Source organism: Ruditapes philippinarum, unplaced genomic scaffold (genome assembly GCF_026571515.1).
Source record: "Ruditapes philippinarum isolate M1 unplaced genomic scaffold, ASM2657151v2 ctg233_1_1_1_1, whole genome shotgun sequence".
Lineage (NCBI taxonomy): Eukaryota > Metazoa > Mollusca > Bivalvia > Venerida > Veneridae > Ruditapes > Ruditapes philippinarum.
This window is the reverse complement of record NW_026865271.1, coordinates 67,391-88,671: the sequence shown is the minus strand read 5'-3', so window position 1 is coordinate 88,671 and position 21,281 is coordinate 67,391. Positions and strand designations below refer to the sequence as shown.

The 21,281-nt window shown below is 31.9% G+C and overlaps 1 protein-coding gene across 1 annotated transcript; it reads left to right on the top strand.

Moving 5' to 3' along the window:
• Nucleotides 1–9,210: 9,210 nt before the first annotated feature.
• LOC132728454 (CD109 antigen-like) lies at nucleotides 9,211–21,237 on the top strand. The gene is made up of 14 exons (XM_060714096.1): nucleotides 9,211–9,292; nucleotides 9,812–9,972; nucleotides 10,308–10,333; nucleotides 11,277–11,430; nucleotides 12,046–12,116; nucleotides 12,690–12,815; nucleotides 13,491–13,530; nucleotides 16,892–16,976; nucleotides 17,667–17,757; nucleotides 18,829–19,056; nucleotides 19,401–19,631; nucleotides 20,265–20,381; nucleotides 20,573–20,638; nucleotides 20,938–21,237. The coding sequence occupies exons 1-14, from the start codon at nucleotides 9,243–9,245 to the stop codon at nucleotides 21,235–21,237; spliced, it is 1,746 nt and encodes a 581-aa protein (XP_060570079.1). The 5' UTR covers nucleotides 9,211–9,242.
• Nucleotides 21,238–21,281: the final 44 nt, after the last annotated feature.

Sequence of the window (21,281 nt, the reverse complement as noted above, 5' to 3'; positions counted from 1 at the left end):
TTTCAAAACCCGTCATATTTATAGTAACTAATCTTATGTCAGGAAAAGGCCTTTATAAGCATTTTATGCTTTCGGATCTGATCCTTTTTCAGCATTGTATTGTATTATTTCACCATTGTATGTAAATCTTGTATGTGTAAAATGTTCGAAATAAAATATGTTTAAACTAAATTTAAAAAGCAGGCAACATATCCTAAGGGTGATTCAACATTATTCAAGTAGGAATATTGGAACCACCCAACTACAAAATGCCGAAAAGTTGAAACTAACAATACCACAAGCACAACAATAATGTCGTGCTGAACGATCCTCAAGGATCGAATATATAACATCATTGTAAAATGTACGGGGAGACGTTTTACAGCCCCGCCACACGGCACAAATAAAACGGATGTGATCATAAAATAAATAAATACAGAATCCCAACACGGCAAAATTGAAGATGTTGCAGGCTCGGTTTGATTGAGCCTGTTCATGGACGGTACTGGAAAGTGCAAGTTACCGCCCACGCCCCTAGCATCGGCTTAAGCAGAATTCAACATTTAAACATGAAATAGTAAAATTTTGAATTTTGAAACATCCGCAGATGTGTTCATACGGCGGTTATCATGGAACCTCCAATGTGACACAGTAGTGCCATTCCATGAAAAACGGCGTATGGTCCCCAAGTAATCGAAAAAGTGTGCCTAAAACGAGAAAACAATGGGCGGAACTAAATAAAATGCAAGTGTCTCGTATCTGGCTGAACTGTCCCTTAAATGGTTTAAATAATTCTTCGAGTGTTAAAAAATTTTGATTCCGCGCATTTCTGTGAAAACGCAAAAAGTTTAGAGTACATTGTTGATTTTCTTGTAAAAAGGGAAGTTATCTGGATCACAAGTCTATAGCAAGAACTTATCCTTAAATAAATAACTTCTGAAAACTTGATAGCCTTTTTTTTTTTTAGATTTTCCAGTTAAATGGGGTATACGATGTCGTAACTCTACATGCACCGGCATATAAAATATTTTAATATTTATCTAGATATTTTATATAAGTTTGATAAACATAACTGTTTTGCAGTTAATTTATAAATTTATATCATTAATTCGATTGTTCAAATAGAAATAAATTGATAAAACAGAGATTTTTAACTTAAAATGATATATCAAGTGAAAATCACTAGATTTGATTCAAACAATTGTTATTGTTAACACAAACTTAGAGTTAACTTAGAAATAAAAAGATAACATTATTTTTATTTTATTAGGCAAACTTTTATAATATCAAAATTATGTTAAAACAAAAATAATTACCACCAATTTTATCTATGTTTTACCTTAATTTTTGTGAAACATGAAACCGAAGATGAAGAGGTGAGTTGTATCAATCAGATTCAATAAAAGAGGGGTGAAGCGTCTGGGGCGCGAAGTGTCTGCAAAAACTGGCTTGCAGTGATGTGTCTGAGGGGGAACTGTCTTTGAATCCGTTCGAATATTTCTGTTTGGTTTTTACCTAGTTGGGTGGTTCCAGTATTCCTTACTTGAATATTGATTTATCAACCTTAGGATTTGTCTTTTGACAGCTTTCCTGTGACATGTAGACTTCATAACCTCTGATCCCCTTTCAACATTCAATTTTATTTAATTCTGTCCATTGTGTTATCGAGTTGGGCGTGTTGGGCAACACATTCTTTTAATTGCGGGACCATACGCCGCTTTTTACGGAATGGCGCTAACGTGAAGTTTCCACGATACCACCGAATTAAACCCATCTGCGTATGTTTCAAAATTCAAAATTTCACCATTTTTTGTTGAATGTTGAATATTGCTTAAGCCGGCGCTAGGGCGCGTGGACAATAACTTTTCAATACCGTCTATGAACATGTTCAATCAAATCAAGCCGGTTAGATTTTTAATTTTACCATTTTGTGCTTTCTTCTCGGATTTTGTTTTACTCAATTCGAACCTCATTTAATTATGATAATAGATTAATGTCACCGATTGATTTTGGGTTTCTAGAAAAAGTAATACAATTGAAAAGGAATGTTAACGTAATAAATTTCTATTTCAAGACAAAACTCTAAATAACTGTTTCTCATTTTGCCTATCCAAAGAGCGCTAGTTTTGTCTACATATATCTGTAATTTACACACTTATTGGCTAATAGAATACGCTTAAACTCTGTGACATTTAAAAAATCGGATATAAATTTATTAGCCTAGACTTTATGTTTGCAACTCTCCATTATAATTAGGTAACTAAGTACAGTATCGAAAAAGATCACAAATGAAAAGGTCAATATGTACGAATGAGCAAGTAATTTGGAAATTTTACTCAAAACTACCAGATTTTTTAAAAAAGGGGATGGAAAATGGACTAAAAGGTTTTTCTGAAACATGATACAATATGTAGGGCAAGTTTTTTTTTATCAAAGTTTAATTTAGCACGTCAAACTCCCCATTTAAAGGTAAAAATTATCACTTTTCACGCGAGTTCTCCAAGTATATAGAAACGTTTTCCACAGAAATTCGTAACGTTTCCAGGAACTCCGTGACAGTTATCATAGGAACTCCAAACAAGTTATCATAAGAACTCCATCCTTCGTGTATCAGTTCCTCCCCGACGAAAACATTAAACCATAAATCAGACGAATAATGTCACCTATAAATCTTCCGGGAATACAATCGCTTTGGTCTTACACATATTTAAGTATATTAGCTATACATGCAGATGTAAATATACATGTTATATTCAAGAATGAAATTCAATATAAAACACCAGTTTTTATGTACATGTAACGTGTATCTTTGTCGCCTTTTGGTTAACATGTAATATCTCCTAGTTTGTCGGTTTGTGAGAGTTCCCCAGTTACATAAGAATAATTAAATAGAACGGATAACAAAATCACCGTTTCTTTATCTTGAGGAATTTGAAAACAAAGCGGCAAATAACCCATTTATGTCTGGCGATGTATTATTTTACTTAACAGAGCTTCTTCATTTGGAATAAAACTTTGTAATCGATATTTTTGGCGTCTCAGAATTTTTTGTTTTCATATTAATGCCGTATACCATGTTATTCAAATAAATTTTACTAACTTCCTATACTTATCATACAGACTTAAAATGATATATGGTTATGCTAAAATATTCTATTGTTTATTTATTAGTTCTCCCGCCTTGTTAAAGAGAGTCGCCATAATTATGGTTTTAAACAAAATGGTGGTTTTCCAAATTTCTAAAATACCGATTTTCTTATATAACCAATTTTGCCCGCGACAGTACCAATGAACCCTCTAACCTTTTTTCTAATGCTGTACAATTCTTGAAGCTTGTTTAAAAAAATCATCATTATCTATATTCCCGTTTTGTTGATAAAGTTCGATGTCTTTTATGAGCCTTTTCTCGGTTAAAACATTTTTCCTAACATTTTTTTTAAAATATACAAATTTGCATAAATGATTTATCAACAACCGAGAGCGAAAGCATTGTCATTTGTGAAATAGTTTGGTCTCCCGGAATGTATTTGTAGATTATAATTACTTGTAGCACAATAGGCTAAAGACTCATATAGTCCGATTCGCAAGAACCTTTATTCTACCATCACTGAAAAAATTTACTAGCAAATTCCAGGTTTGATTTATTTTACAGAGTATATTTAGAGTGTAAAGTATATTTAAGTATACAAATATCATTTTATAACACCGAAAAAAAAATTAACCGCAATATTATCATATCAATTGATGTTTAGAAATTAACTATACCTAGTAATATTTTTTATCTACATGTGTATATCAATATGTTTAAATCTGATTAAATCGGTGTGCATGTGGACTTTTAAATCGAGACAGGTCTGCTACTGTTATCTGATGGGTTATCATTTCACTGTTATTTTGTCTTTTAACTAATTCACCATATTTCTTACTTTAAAATGTCATGGGGAAAAAAATAAAAAATAATAAACTGCTTAAATTTACAAATATTTTCTGTTGTTTTCTGATCATTTAGAGCTATGGAATGCTAATATGACAAATGATTCTCAAACCATTTGTTTTAGAGCTATAATTACAGACGGTTATCGACAAGATACGCTCTATATATTCATTCATTTATTTTCAATATTATGTTTTCTAATAATGACTGTCTGTCTAAGTTTTTAGTTTTTGACTGTGATAATTTTGTAAGTTTTTTTTTACTTTGTAAATTGCAGATTAAAATGATGCACTGAGTAAAGTATTATGTTTCATGATAAATAAAATGAATTGTATGAACGTTCAGAATATGTGTTAAGATATATGTTAAAATTGTGATAACTGTTTAATAATTTCTTTTACATGTTATATTTTCTTCGATTGATATATTTTCTTTTGTTTGTTTGTGTGCGTGCGTGCGTGTGTACGTGCGTGTTTTTGATTTTGTTTCTTTTTTAATGTAGAAAGGATCATTGCAAATAAGGTGTAAATTCTGTATAATTTATGTCTTAATGTGTTACCGTCTGAAAATAAAGTTATTATTATTATTATTATTACAGTCGTATAATTGTGTCTTAACCAGCGCCATTGTCCGGTATTTTCACGTTTTTGTTTCTTTCTTAGAAAAGTATGTGGTAGAGATGTTATTTTCTTTTAGCTTGGCTAAATCGGATGTGTTACATAATCGGATTAGAAAATTTCCATTTCCTGACAGTAATTCCATTTTATGATTGATGTGTCACACGAATAGTTTCCAAATATAAATATAATCTTTGTCACAACATACGGATCATTTAACAAACATTGTAGATTCCAGTTGAGTTATGTAATGTTTTAGACAAAATATTTCTTAAACTTTAATGATAATTAACAGTGTTGGTTTATATACAGAATTTATTTTAGTTCGATTGTGTAGGAAGCTATAAGCTTATAGACACACTTTCGAATCCGTTCCTGGAACCAACCAGTACTGAGCAATGTGTGTAAAGTTTCTTGCTCAAGGAAACAACGACTTGCCCCTGACGGGGTTTGAACTCATGCGGCTAGCGATCATTAGATTACTAGCCCGACGCGTTAACCACTCGGCCATGCCGCCACACATATGGTGTTGTTTCACGAAGATTGCTGGATATAATTATGATGCTAGTAATGTTAACGAAAGCGTGTTAAATTTATGAAGTAGAAGTACGAATCTTGAAGTTTAAATTGTAAACTCATAAGGTTGAAATAGTTTTTTTCCAGTTGAAAACGTGAATTCAATATATTGGAGATCATGAATTCATGATGTTAAAGTCGTAAGATTCATAATATTGACATCTAGATTACAATATTTTGAAATTGCGAATTCATGAAGTCTGGATTGTAAATTCTTGAATTCATGAGAATGTCCTAATATGTATTTCATACTTTCCGGTTTGCTTGTAGTTCCAGTTAAGCACATTTTAAAATTGTACCTCATTATACAGTCGACTCTCGTTATCTCGAAGTCATCGGGACCGTCCAAAAAATATCGAGATAACGAAATGTCGAGATAAACATAGTAGGGTTTGAATAAGGCAGAAACTGATTTTTACAAAAGACATGTGCATACACTTTATGTCAAATAAACTATGATATCCCCATGTCTTGTTTTCATAGGCCTAGTCAATATTTAACAAAGTAACATTAGCGGATGTTTACCAGCGGAAATACGGGTTTCTGTGATAAAAACACATAGTGAGGTTTACTCAGTAATACACCAATATGGTGAAAACATTGTTTTCAGGGTGGTTAATCCGGATATCCTCCCAGATTTGTTATCGGGTTTTTCTCGAGATTGTTCGACCGCTGATTGATTCGGTCGTGATGTTGTCAAATAATATTGCAACGATAGCGTTTATTTCATTTACATTTAAAGTCATAAAGAAATGATACAGTGTTCGAATATTTATAAAGAACGTAAAATCCACTCATTTTGGACATAAGTCAATCGCTAAATAGATTAACTTTTATAAAAACAGCTAAACTTGTTACAAACATAATCATCATTATGACACGCGCTATTGGGCAATTATCGTTTAGTTTGTGTTTTCACACGTCTGAATGAAACAGACGAAAGAAAACTATTAGTCGAGATAAACAAAGAATTATAGTGTGAAAATAACTGTTGGGGCTGAAATTTTACATCGAGATACTGAAAATATCGAAATAAAAATATCGAGATAAACAAAAATTTCCAATATAGATAAAAAAAGGAAGAAAATCGGGACTTTCAAAATTTCATCGAGATAACGAAATATCGAGAAAAGCGATGTCGAGATAACGATAGTTGACTGTACATTTATGTAACAGTGTCTTTGTGGGACCTCACTTTAACGGACAAACCTGCCCTAAATACATTGAAAAATAACACAATTTACTTCCAAACTATCAACATTTAAAAGGTATTTTATTTAATTTAAGTGAATTAACCCATTATGGAAGGTCTGTTATATCAAATTATTATGTTGACGGTACTTTACACCAAATATTAATTATTAAGAAAGCGCCGTATTCAAAAGATCCGAATGCGACTTTTCTATCATGTCACGTGAACAAATTCAATGACACCGAGTCTGCAATTTTCATATTACATAATAATTTTCATTGCTTGCGAGAGATCACTATTTCTCCAGTTTCGTTTTTGAAAAAAAAAATACAAACGGTGCACTTGTGAATTTTGGTTCTAACATTAATTAATCAAATTTGTGAAATCAATTTGTTCAATTGGTTTTCATCAGGACTTCATTCTTTGTATGCCTTGTGTGTTTGTAAGTTTTCTTGATAAATTAATCGTATCCGCATGTCTTACATACGAGACTGCAACATTTTTCATTTTACAGTTTGGGCGTTCTTTAGATATTCTGTTTTTGTCACATCAGTGTTAATTGTGCCGTGTGGCGGCTGTTTAATGTCCCCCGTTTATATAATCAAGGAAGTTATTTTTTTCGATCCTTGATGATCGTTCATCACGACGTGCATGTTTGTGGTACTTTTAGCCACTTCTATTTGATTCTTTTGTAGTTGGATGGTTCAAGTATTCCAACTTGAATACTGTACAATTACCCACAAGGATATGTTTCCTTTTTAAATTTTATCTTTGATATGCAGGCTAGATTTTCAAAATACCATTTTATATAGATGTAGTTCCGCTAATTGTTTTCACACGCATTATTATCTTTACTTGGGGGCCGTACTCCGCTTTTCATAGAATGAAACAAACGTGTCACATTGAAGGTCCCATGATAAAAACCATATGGACACATCTGTAGATGATTTAAGATTGCAAATTTAGCCATTTAAATGTTCAAATGTTGAGTTCTGCTTAAGCCGGTGCTAGGGAACATAGACGTTAACTTGTACTTTCATGTACCGTCCAAAAGGATAGGCGCAATCAAACATAGCTTGCAACATTTTCAATTTTGCCGTTTAAGTCGTTTTTTTAGGGATTCTGTTTTCTATTTTAGGTCTTGAGTCTTGAGAGAAATAAAAATATTTTACATTATACGTGTTATGTTATAAGCAGAGAATTTTGAGCATATTGAGATTATCATAATCAGCAACAACAACAACACCAAAACCTACCACAACAACAAGTAAAACAACAAAAGCAACATAAACAACAGCGTATTTGTCGTCATAAATTGTATTGTTCTGTTATTTTAATTTTGTATTTGATATATTTTAGATTGCAAAATGGACACGATTCGCGATCTTCTAAGGATAGCAAATCATGATGATGATGAAACGGTCCTGTAAACCCTTTACTGCAGCTGTTTTAGTTTTACGGAGTCAGTTTTATCCGCATTAAGCATAACAAGCTTGTCGACATAACAAAATGGTATACTAAATAATTGACATTAAAATAAAGCCATAAAATTTACTTAAGTGTATTGTATTAGCTGAGATTTATTTCGCGTGTATTATAAAAAGGAATAATGCTTAAAATTCTGCACATATGTATTTGATTAATTCTATAAAACCTGCAGCAGATGGTGTAGATAGAACCTTTATCTTGGAAGAATTTTATATATTTTATCATAACGTGTTTCAGCTTTGTAAGTTACTTTGCATTATATTTTGTTAAATTTGATATTGTTATAAATCATACTTGAATTTAAAAGGTTTGGATCAAAAGTATTTGATTTAAAATAAACGTTATATAAACATTTACAATAAAGAGGAATTCGTCTTGCACCTCGTTTAAATTGTCTGATTCATAATTATTTTTTGGATTATTTCATTGAAAGTTATCAATTTATTCATACGTTATCATTTTGTTAGTTGCAATTTGAAAAGTTATTTGAGTATATTACATTAATATGTATGCTTTTTAACCTCCGTAATTTAATAACCAATTTTTTAAATTTCAATGTTGTTTTAAGACCAATCGTATCATAATTATTTTTTTCAATCTCTGACAAAATCACAAGCATAATAATGATTTAATGCAAATTGTATTTTCATATGATGTCAAGTATAAATGATGAATGTCTGAAATACATAGAGGATATTTGTTTGTTTTGCATGTAAGATTGAAATTTAATTTCACTGAGTGAACACCAGATGCAATATTTTCACGAGTGGCGTAGCCACGAGTGAAAATATAATAGCTGGTGTTCACGAATGAAATATATTTCAATCTTATATGTAAAACAAATAATTTTTCTTTTTATTTTATGCTTTTTCAGCGATTTTAAGTAATTTTTTACTGATTTTGCCGCGAAACGTCACGCATTCTCCTTTGTGACGTCATATATATCATGACGTACATCATCAGTTTTGAAATCTAGTTCCGTTGAATTTCTCTAATTTTGTTAAATTTCTAACATGATCTATGATGACATTGACTTTCTTTTCCTAAAGAAGCAAAATTTACGTATGACGGCATTTATTTCTGCCTGTTATTCCATTTAGTTATGATTTTAGGTTCATCCGCATTCAGATATAGTCCGGCTACAGTGAAAATTATATTTTATAAATTTCACTAGTGGTTTATCAGAATATAATCATCTGATATATTACAATAAAACACTGGAAAGCATGAAATAAGTATATATCGTATAAGATATCAAGTACATAATTTCAGTGTGATGCGTCAAGTTATAAAGATGGCTTATGCATATTACACTTTTTGAGTAAGGGTAGTAAGATGATATTTAATTGTTTTTGATATTCCCAATTTCATCACGCACGTATTATTTAACAGTCAATGTTTAAAGCATTTATTAACACATTTGTATTCCAGATAACTCGGATTAAATGGCATAAAGATGTTGTTACAAGCGTCTTTTCTGCTGTTCTTTCTGTCAGCCGCAACAGGGTGTGTATATTTTAAACATACTATTTGTCCTCGCAAATTGTTTATCTTAACTTAATCATAATTTAATCGGGAAAATATCTCAATAGTGTATCATAGTGTCGACTATTAGCTTCTATAGAAAACGTGTCAGAGTTAAATTGTATACACATGCGTTAACTGGATTACTTGAATTAATTACTGCATTGTATGTCTGGGACAAGAATAGAACATGCTCGCTGATTGCCTCAATTTGTGGGGGTTTATTTTATATTATGACGCCAGGAGAATGGATAAAGGTAGAAAGATTGTATTCAGATGCTCGCTCATTGGTTACTATTTCCGGGGTTTCTGATTGTGACGACAAGGAACGTGTTTTCATCTTTGTCTATGATATAGTAAGGTTTTTGTAGATTTTTGTAGATTTGTTTGCTCTTACGAGGGTTGTTAAAAAGGAAGTAGACGGTATTTTTGATAAAAATGTTACATAAAAACCTAATACTGAAATCTAAAGGCCTAATAGAAGTGTTATCATTTTCATAGGACGTATGTTGCTTACTTTCCAAACCTGTTGATTCCTGGTATTCCGCTGAAAACGCGAGTACTTGTTCAAAGCAGAAGTTTGAGGGTTCCAGTAAAAGTCAGTCTGACGTTTGCAGGGAACGACACATTGATTGCTAGAGGTTTTGCGTATGCAAGGACAGGTAAGCTGATAAATTGTGTTTGTATGGAAGATATAAAACGATAAGTTATTAATAAATAATATATTATGGAGAAGAGATACATCATGCAGTGTATGATGCATAATAAAATTATAAAAAAGGCAAGTAATGCAAATGATTTAGTGAAGGGACAGAAAAGGTATATAATGGCGTAACTTCATTGCTTATTGTTTTATTACAATATTAACATATTTTCCCTTTTATCTTATCTGCATAAACAATAAAGTCATCAATCAGAATATGAAGTCCTTTAATCAAATTGTCGACACCTTATTGATGTAGAAAAGCTCTTGTAAATTATCTGTCCTTTATTCCAGGAGAGTATACAACTATTATTGTGAAGGTAAGATATGATCAATTGTAGTTACTTCAAATAAATAGAATACGTTAATCGCATTGAACAATTATGCATGTCACTGCATGTTCATTTGAATAATGAAGGAACTCTACTGCATTTGTCTGACATGATGGAACTAGCAATACTATTTCAAGATTAATGTTCCATTTGATGTAACACTATTAAGTGTTGAGAATTGAGTACCGACTCAAGTCTGTGCTAGGGGGCGCTAGTGATGTTGCACGTATTCATTATCCCTCATGTACAGACTCATGTACAGCCGTTGCTAGGGGGCGTGGACGGTAGTTTGCACTTGACAGTACCGTCCATGAACAGGCTCAATCAAACCGAGCCTGCAACATTTTCAATTATGTTGTGTTGGACTTTCTTTAGGGATTCTTATTTTCTCTATTCTATCACTCAAACCGAGTCTGCAATTTTCATGTAATTATGTTATTATTAATGCTTCCGAGGGATCACCTTGCTTCCAGATTTTTGACCAATAACAGATCATTCTCCCACTTAACCTTTCCATATAATTATAGTTATTGTGGAAAATTACCCAAAACTGAACACTATTCAATCTTATCAGACTAAAAATAGCACACACATACGATTTTCAATTCACTTTTAAGTGTATTTCTTAATTATCTTAAATATTGTTCTGTTTTTAGTGTCGAGCAGATCTATGTTTGAAATCAAATTTTATATGTTTAGAGTTTTCGACCTCAACTAAAATAGTCTTAATAATCTTTTTCTCTGCAGGATTTTATCTCATATAATGTTGGAATAATATGTAATTCTTTTATAATTTTTTGTAATAAATGAAGATGTAACTTTAAAATTATGTATATCATTTGATCTTGCTATTGTAATATTTAGCAATATGAGGGACACAAATGGTTGCTCTCTATATGATTGATAACAGTTTGTTTCGTTCTTAATTAAGGTTCCAAGTACCTTACTTCCGTCGAATTATAGAGTACATATAACGGGGTCTAATGGACATAAGTTTTCAAACAGTACAAGTATCCTCTATGATGACAGATGTTTGATGGTGTTTATACAGACTGATAAAGTTCGGTATTCGGCAGGTCAGACAGGTAGTTATGTTTCATGTTGCACTTATCTGATATGTCTCTTTATCTATGTATCCCAAAAAGTATTCTTAAGTCTTTATAGCTGTAAGACTCCAGATGAGTTAAGCTATTTTAAAAAAGAGAAATAAAATATACTTGAAAAAAGTGCATGTACTTATATTTTAAGAAATGTAAAAAGATTCAAGATTCAAGTAAAAATTTACATATACATTTAAAAACTTTATTTTAAATTTTAAAGGATTTTTTTTGGCATATTCTTACCGAGTTTTGGTAATTTTCTTAGATTTCAAGTGCTGTTTGAAGTTTACTTGACAGTATTTTTAATGCATTTTAAACATATTCATGAAAATAGGCACAAATCTGGAGGCATGCTGCTTTAAAAATAAAATAAGTTCTGAAAAATACCATAAACGTAATATAGGTCTATAGTATTTAATTGTTTTGTTACATTAAAAAGCTTTACTACTGTGATTTTATATTAATTCTAAAAAATTCGTCGCTACATGTTTATACATTTTTGAATTGGTTCCTTTTCTAGGCCGACAAACTTTATAGCAGTCAGTATTTTCTTTGTTATTGCAATAAAATTTAGTTAGAATTGCTTTTCGTATCCTGCAGTAAAATATCGGGCTGTATTTCTTCTACCGAATCTTCTCGACTTCCAAGGATACGCAACTATTGTAATTGAGGTAAATATTACCAATAAAAGTATATTTAAACATTTTAAGTGATCAATTTCACAAGAACAGTTTGAGCGAGTATTGCGTCCGTGGCCGAGTGATGAACATTTTTCTCTTTAAACCTCTTACCCTTCACCGCTGTAGGTTTGAATCCATTGAGATCTTCGATTCGTTCATGTGATGAAGCTCTTCAAGGAACAACGGAAGTTTCATGTCCGTGTGTGCCTGCCTGAAATAATGCACAGGCAGAGAAAGCTGGAAAGTCGCCATTAAACTATAGTGTGCTAGTGTGACATAAAAACACAACCAAAATATCATACATATTTGATAAGATCATGTGGAATTGATTCTAATAAGAGAGAAATCATTATAACAAATGTATATTGTGCATGTACGGGTGAGTAAGATGTGACCAGCACTGTTGCAATGAACCCTGTGTTATATTCTCATTGACAATTATATAGCAATAATTTTTTGAAAATGAAACTAATTCGTCAATAATACGAATAATAATAATAATAATAATAATAATAATAATAATAATAATAATAATATTCTATAATAAATCTATATCGTATCTAGGATGGAGGAGGAAATAAAATTGAGGCTCTTGGACCAGATATTGTTAAGAATGGAGTTATATCTGGAGATATAGAGCTAAGTAGATATCCCGTGTTTGGCACGTGGAAAATAGTCATCGAAGCAATGGTATGCACCTTCTTTTCTTTTCTTAAGAATGTAGTTTAAGCAGCATGCCTTCAGATTCATGTTAATATACATGACAATTGCTATATTTCGTTTTAAGTAATATATTGAGACGTGAACAAAGAAAGTAATTTAAGAGGTCAAAATATGCAAAAATTACCCTTACTGAATTAGTCCCGCAGGATTAATATTCTGATTAATACTGCAAAATCAGTCATTAATCGCACATAACATGTAAATCATTACTTCAATCTTTTCACTTTTCTCTAAATTGTAGTACATTTTTCTCAAGTCTGATTTTTGAAAAAAATAATTTAGCTCATCTGGTGGCATGCAGGTGTAAGGTTTGTGATATAAACATTCGGTGATCATTTTGTCCTTAATAATAATCACACTTTATCTGATAAATAATGGCAATTAATCAAGTTAAGTTTTGAAATAAATATAAATATTTCTTATGAAAAAACATGCTATAAAATACTAGCAAGTCCAAAGATTAAGTTGGGTTTTAGTTATCTCATGTTTTAGACTCCTTGTTTGAGAGTTTTGTTATTGTACATTGTTTCGACGAATAATAAAACATTTTCAACGGAAAATAAAAAAGAACAGTTAACATTGTTTCACAGAAAATTCTTTTTTTCCAGAGTAAACTAAAAGTGAAATAACTTCATATTTCAGGGGAGAAAGCACATACAATCGTTCGAAGTCAATGAATACGGTATGTGATTACTTAAACTTATTTTATATAATACGAAAGTTAAAAAGCTATTTCATGTCTTATATTTGATTTGTATTGTTCATACAGCTGAAGACTAGTTCGACGCAAATTAAAGACGCTGTCTTACTTTATAATAGATTTGTACCGTTTATAAATCTTAAGCGTATTGTAGTGCAAATAAACGCATTTTAATATGTTAGAAACTATAGTTATGTTAGCCGATATACTAATCATTTTAACATTGTGTTTAGGGTTCTGTCCCTTTCCCCTGTGCCCTTTGACTTTGTGGCCTATTATTCAATCATTTATTTGTTTTTTTTTAATTCCTTATCAGTTACAAATTATTTATAATTTTAGTGATTAACCTGTCCGTGCTCTGTCTTGTGCCCTATCTTGTTTCTGTTTGGGGTCCGCCTGGGCTCCTTGCCACTGATTCTTGTATCTGGGTCGTATGGGGGTTGCGTTCATTGAACGCCGCCTTTCTTTGTTGATCTTGTTTATCATATTGTAACATCACATCATCATATGTAAATATCAACCTTATTTTTTGCGCGATAAAAGTGATGACACTTCCCAACCAACCAAGCTAAAATAACATTCGTGCGAGAGAGCAGAATTAAACATATCGATGTCTTTTGATATATATCTGCATATTTATCCTAAGTGGGCGAGTCAATAAATAACCAGCCTAGCCTATTTCGGGTTGAGATCTACCTCTTCTTTGTCAATATAATTTCCCTCCAGGGCTATGCACTTGGACCAACGGTGTTAAAGTGTAACCAGCTCAGAAGTGAAGAAATCATTGATCTTTCCATGGAAACACTATTCAACTGCCGTCACGACTTCTTCGTCCGACTGGAAACGACGTCAACGTATATCCTTTTTCAAATTTGGAAAAAGGAAGAAGTCGCTAGGAGCCAGGTCTGGTGAGTAGGCAGGGTGCGGTATTAATTCATACCCATTTCGCCTCAAAGCATCTATTGTAGCTTTACAAGTGTGGACTCTTGCATTGTCCTGTTGCAGCAGTACAGCTTTGGAGAGTTTACCACGGCGTTTCTCGCGGATAGCGTTCCACAGCTGGTCTAGCAAGTTGACATAGCATGCTCCGCTTATTGTACTTCTTTTGGGTAAAATGTCCAACAAAATAACGCCCTTCGTGCCCCAAAATACTGCGGCCATCACTTTGCCAGCAGATGGTTGAGTTATGACCTTCTCTGGCCTTTGGGATCCCGGCCCTACCCACTGACAACTCTGGGATTTATTTTCTTGTTCATAAAAATGCACCCAAGTCTCATTCACAGTGACTAGACGCAAACGGAATTCATCTTTTGACCTCAAACGCTTCAACAAACTACTGCATACTGCTGCCATTTGTTCCTTGCGCATCCATAATCGATCATGCAAAATTGTTGAAACGCTACCATGAGAAATGCCTAATGCCTGTGTTATTTCTTCAACCTGAATTTGCCTGTGACATCCACTGGGCGTTCAGACCTGGCTTCATATTCTAAAGACGTTCTACCGTGTTTAAACTCCCCAACCCAGAATTAAACTTGCAGACTACCCAAACACATCAACTTATTCGACATGTATGCCCTTACCAGTTTTACCCTTTCAGTGCAAGTACCGAATTACAGCACGGTACTCCACTTTTGATGAAATATGCACAGCACTCCACATTTGATGAAATATGATAAACAAGATCAACAAAGGCGGTGTTCAATTAACGCAACCCTCACACGATCCAGCAACAAGAACCACAGGCAAAGTCCCTAGGAGAAACCCAAACAAAAAGCTTGCGTCTACATCACTAGCCATGTTAAACATTCAATATCTGACAAACAAATGATCGAATGCATGTGTAGATTTGTACCCAGGTAAAGTTTATGTACTGAAACAATGCGTGAAAATCGTGGATGTCTCGGTTGATTAGGCTTGTTATTTATTGACTGGCCCTCGTACATTGTCAAGTGGAAGCTGAATCATGATATTTGCAATCGGCTTGCCGCAATTTTAAAAGTAACGAAATCGTAAAGAGGATATTGATACAATGTAGGCTAAGCATCTTGCCTCTTATTGCAATATTTATTGAATATAATTAATAAGAATGAATCCTTACAAATTAAATATTCAATTTATATCATACTTAAATTTAAACAATTTACAGTCAATGCTAAATGAACTATTTATTTTGGACGCGATTTTATCGTGACGCTAGTGTACAGGGCTTCTTAATGATCAATCTCCACACAGTGATCTCCCCTTAATTCTTCGGCGTAGATCTCTGCCACCATGATCCCAATATATCAGAATTTCTGATATACTATATTTTTTCAAAAATTGTTTTATCTACTGCTTTTATCTATCAGATAAGTTTTCTCTCATTTATTTAACAATGTTTATGAATAAATAAATAAATAATATGAATATTTAGAAATAATTTCAAAAATTATGAGATTATTTTCTACCGAGACGATATTTTGATATTTTATATTTTTTAGCTTTTGAATTTATTTTTCGTTATTTTGTAAACTTTCGATAATTTTTTGATAAACTATATCGAACGTAGGCTCTAAAAGTTAAAAATAAAACAGAAAGAGAAAAATAACGTTAGATTTTCTTTGTAACGGTCGATATTTACATTTGAATTTCGACGTTACGTCATGTGACTTTCATCATCATGTGACGTCTTTGAAGGCAGTGATTACAATTCTGCCAAGGGAGGTAATCACTGTGAGGAGTTTGCTTAATGATATGTATGTATAACGCTCATTACATCCCGTCACGATATACCGGTATGTACCTTAATCACATGACTTAAATCGCTGAAATATTATTGTGAATTAACCTTTGAAACTGTCGAATTAAAATTATCATTATATCATTCCTCTGAACCGTTTAATGACAGATGAATGGCACAAAGCTTTTTAACATTAACGAATGAATATTTCGGCCAAAAAATACACATTATAGTAAGTACAATGTACTCGATTACTGCAAACACTTATTAAACGTTTGAACGTGCAAACAAGTTAAAATTGATTTCTTTCACAAATTGTTGGTCATACTTTGTCCTACTGAAGAGCAAATGACGTTAGTTTGGTACAAGACAAGTGGGATGAAGTAATATTCATTGCAGTGATAAAATTGTGTATAATCAACATATTAACTGAAATTGTACAGCTGTATTATCCATCAATATCAGACGTTATATTTTCACTCGCGGCTATGCTACCATTGAACATAACATTAAGTATCCACCTGGTCGGTGAATCAAATGTGACCCAACATTGATACAATTATTCACACAAATAAACAATTTAGTTTGAGCTGAATATTTTTCTTGGTTTACTCGTTACAGTCTTGCCGAGATTTACTGTTGAGCTTACAATGCCCTCTGAAGTAAAACCAACAAAACCGTTTTTTACAATTGGCGTCACTGCAAGGTATACTTCTTTGATTTAAATCTCTGACAAGTTATAAGTAATTTTAATGTTTAGTATATTCAGACAACATTGAGTCCAAAACCCTCTTGCGTTTTTCGGTAATAATTTCCTAGGTAACGCTGTTTCTTATCACTTTATTTCCAATTGTTAAAAGTGACACAATGTCATTTCAAGTGAAAATGGTGAAGTACAGGTCAAAGTTAAAATAGCTGTAGATATTGCCATTAGTGTATAGCTAGTAACCCACGAGACTCAAATAAAATTCTATAAATATCCATCGGAATATAACGTTATCATTCAATTGATAACAGGAGTGGGGGAGTCATTTTTTTCCATTAGGAAGTTGTTACATTTTATCTGAAACATTTTCCATGGTCAATTTTTCGTCAATGACTAGAAAGTCGATTCAGGTCAGCTCGACGAAGAAATGAGGAGTATAATATCATTTTAAGTATTTGCTCTACAGCAAACAGTTACTTTTCTCCCTCTGACATTTCGGCTTAATTTTTACTGATACCTGTATACCTCAACCCGAATTCGCGTAAAATATGCACTGTATCAATATGTTTCGTGATAATCCGTAGGTTGCTTTCATTGTATATTGTTTCAGTATTGTTTATATTTTTGCTTTCATGTACATTCTTTGTATTGCGAAAATATAACTTCGAGGAAACTAACTTGCATTTTCAGGTTCACATTTCAGACGGATGTCAAGGGTGATTGCGTTCTTTTAATATATAATGAAGATAAGACGTCAAATAACTTTAAGATTTTAAAACAGGTACAATCTTCTTCATGTGTGACCAATTATAATTTTACTCATTTCGTATCGTTGTAAGCTTTGACATTTTGATATTTTATTTAAGTTTTTTTTTTACATATCATGAAACAATAAAGTAAGTATTTGTTAAGCTTTTTTGTATGAACAAGACACATGGCACTGCCACGAAAGCAGGGTTTAAATTGTCACCATTGAGTTTTATTTCGAGTTGAAATAAAATACAAGCAATGCACAATGTAGCTATGTGTAAGAAACAAAAGAAAAAAAGAAATAAGCAAGCATTTTGTTCTTGCTGTAGATGGGGAAAAAGTGAAGAACACACCAAAATGTTTTAAATACCTCACTTCTAACTCTATTTATCAATCTGAAACCATTTTTTTTATTTTTATTAATAATGACATTGACTTTGATCCAACCTGACTCAAAACAATCCAAATAGAGGGTTTCAAATGGGAATGCTATACAACAAGTTATATTAAAGTCTCATTAATGAATCTTGTCATTGACCAGAAAGCAATTTTCTAGTAATAAGCAATTCTAAGCAAGATCATAACATAAGCTTGCTACACACCAAGTTTATTTGCATTCAGTTACAATCATCAGTAAAACATTACCACATTTATACACAGCTTATTGTGCTTCTCTGAAGTACTTGATACACAAGAAACTAAGGTAGCATAAAGCCCCATTCTGTCCAAGAAATTTTTTATTCTATTTTTTCAAAAGCTTTTTTTTTGATATCTGGTTATATTTTCCAAAGAAATAATCATTGGCCAATAACTTTAGCCATTTTGTCCTTTTGTATGGAAGTAAAAACTACTTTGTTAACATTTTGCTACTTTTTTATGACTGAAAAGGTCATATTCAGCACTTCTTTCATTAGGTGATATGCATCAAACATGCTCTTAAAACATAACCTAAATATTATAAAACTCTAATTTGCCCTTAATACAGAAAGAAATATTTATCCGTTTCTGAGACATAACGCGCCTTTTATTTATCGGATTTGTTTTTAATAAATTGTTTAAAATACATGTTGTTTTAATTAACATACTTAGCTACTATTATTAGATTGACGGGTCAGTGGAGTTTAATGTCGATATGTCAGTGCTTACCAGCAAACTTGATATAACCTCCAACATAAAGGTCAGAGCTATGGTTATCGACAATTCTACAGCATTAACAATGGTAGCCGAACGTAAACTGAATATTGCTTCAAATGAACCAAAGCCAGTAACTCTTACAAAGATCGATCCGTATAAAAACAGCTATATACCTGGAATGACATATCGTACAAAGGTAAATGGCTTTTTAGTTATAAACAAAGTTTTGGATTACATACAAAAGAGAAAAGCTAATCACCAATGAACGTCAATGACGGCGAAATTGAAAATATTGCAGACTAAGTTTGATCGAGCCTGTTCGTAGATGAAACTTGCAAGTGCAAGCTATCGTCAAACCATCCGCTGGTCAAATCATGATAGAAACATGTGGTTTTATTGATATCATTTCTGATTCAAACATTATTTAATTAATTACACTTTATTTTCAAAACCATGTATATACTTTACAAAATAATAACGTAACTGTTCGACCTGTTTCAATGCACTTTTAAATACTTATACTTTCTTTGTTGTTGTCAGATTTTTGTAGGAAGAAATGGTAAATCACTCGGTCAGAGCGGCACGTTGAAAGTGACGCCAACGGTTACCACGGCAATATTGGAGCTCTGTACTAAAGCAAATCCCCCGTACAAATGGGTTAATGTACAAACGGAAATCAGGCGACCATTTACAATTCATTTTGACTCGTCGGGATATGCTGATTGGACATATGATGATAACACTAAAAACGTAGAAAAGATATCGTTTAGTGTAAGTTGATTATACCATAATGCCAAATAATTGTTGTGACTTGTTTCTCAAAAGCTTTGTATTTATGGTAACCTGTTACAGTTTCAAACTATACAAACGATGGCATTAAGTACTGTAATAGTGATTTAGTATTTTGTATGTAGTTCAAATACTAGTACTACTTTATTAAGATTGTACTGACTTTGTCACAAATAACTTCACATTCACCGATACTTTATTTCAATATTAAGCATCTAACATGCTATCATTTAAATTTCATAATACTTCCATCTACTTACTAATTCTTGTTCGCGCTTTCTAAAGAAGTAAAAATTCATTATACTATTAGGCATAATTTGCCTTTAATTTGGTATATATTTCCATGATTGCGTGTATTTGTTACTTTTATGAACTACAGACTAATGTTGTAAATAAAATCTTATGAAATACTGAAAAGAAAGGGATACATGTAAAGGCTTTAATAAAGATAAAGTTAAAACATAATCTGTATACTTTCTGACGGCATAGATTGTATATTTCCTGTCAAATAATATATACTTAACTTGGCATTTTTAATGATACGTTATATCCCTTTTAGTCGGTTTAGTTTTAAAATATCTTAAGACATTGTTTTTGTATTGTTCTTTATTCCAGGTTGTGTTTTTTGACCGAACAATTCAAAGTAAGCCTGTTACTTTAACATTTGTGATATACCCTTTACCAGACAACATTCCTTTTCTGCGAATGACAGTAAACAAGTTCAAAGTAAAGGTAAAAATTTACGTTGACAGCTTCACAAAATAATTTAACTTTTTTATACACTTATATTTAAGTAAACCTTCCACAGCTTATTTTATAAAATAATCTTTTCTTGAGTTCCATAAGGCACGTAAACTGTGTTATGAAATGGATCATATGTAATGTTTAAAAATAATTTTTAGTCTAGTTTGTATTAATTAAAGGTCGGACAAAGCATTCTTCTTGATGTAGCTGCAACAGAGAGTCTAAACGGATATTTGACGTTTGAGGTTTGTTTAGCTTCAATCTTAAGAGTTACATGCTAAGACATTCATTTAAGATTGTTACATTTATTTATAATATTATCAACAACACCAAATCATATGCAATTTATATATATATATATATTCACATAACGTTAATTTGAAAAAGTTAATTTGCTTTATACATACATAGGAAATACCAAACTGAAATGTGTTATGGTTAATGGTGCTTTAGTATCTTTAATAAAGATTATGTGTTTTTTTTTTAACGACAATATGTGTATTATATAATATATATTTTTAAACGTAAAATTGTTACAAAACAGGTGTATGCGAGAGGTATGAATCTTAAATCAGAATTGGTAGCTGTAAACGGTGGTTCTCAAATGACCCATACTATGACTGTTTCGAAGAATATGATTCCAAGAGCGTTCATCATAGTAAATCATTTGACACAAACAGGTCAGCTGATCGCCGACTATGTATATATAGAAGTTGAAGGAAATCCTTTTAGTAATGAGGTGAACTCCTTGTTCCATGTAATCTCAAAAATACTTATAATTTTACGCCAGATAGTCGCCACAATTTATTGTTCATATGATTATTTTAACGTATTGTATCATTAAAAAATTAAATAGTTTTACAGTTTTCTTGTTTAATCATAAACATG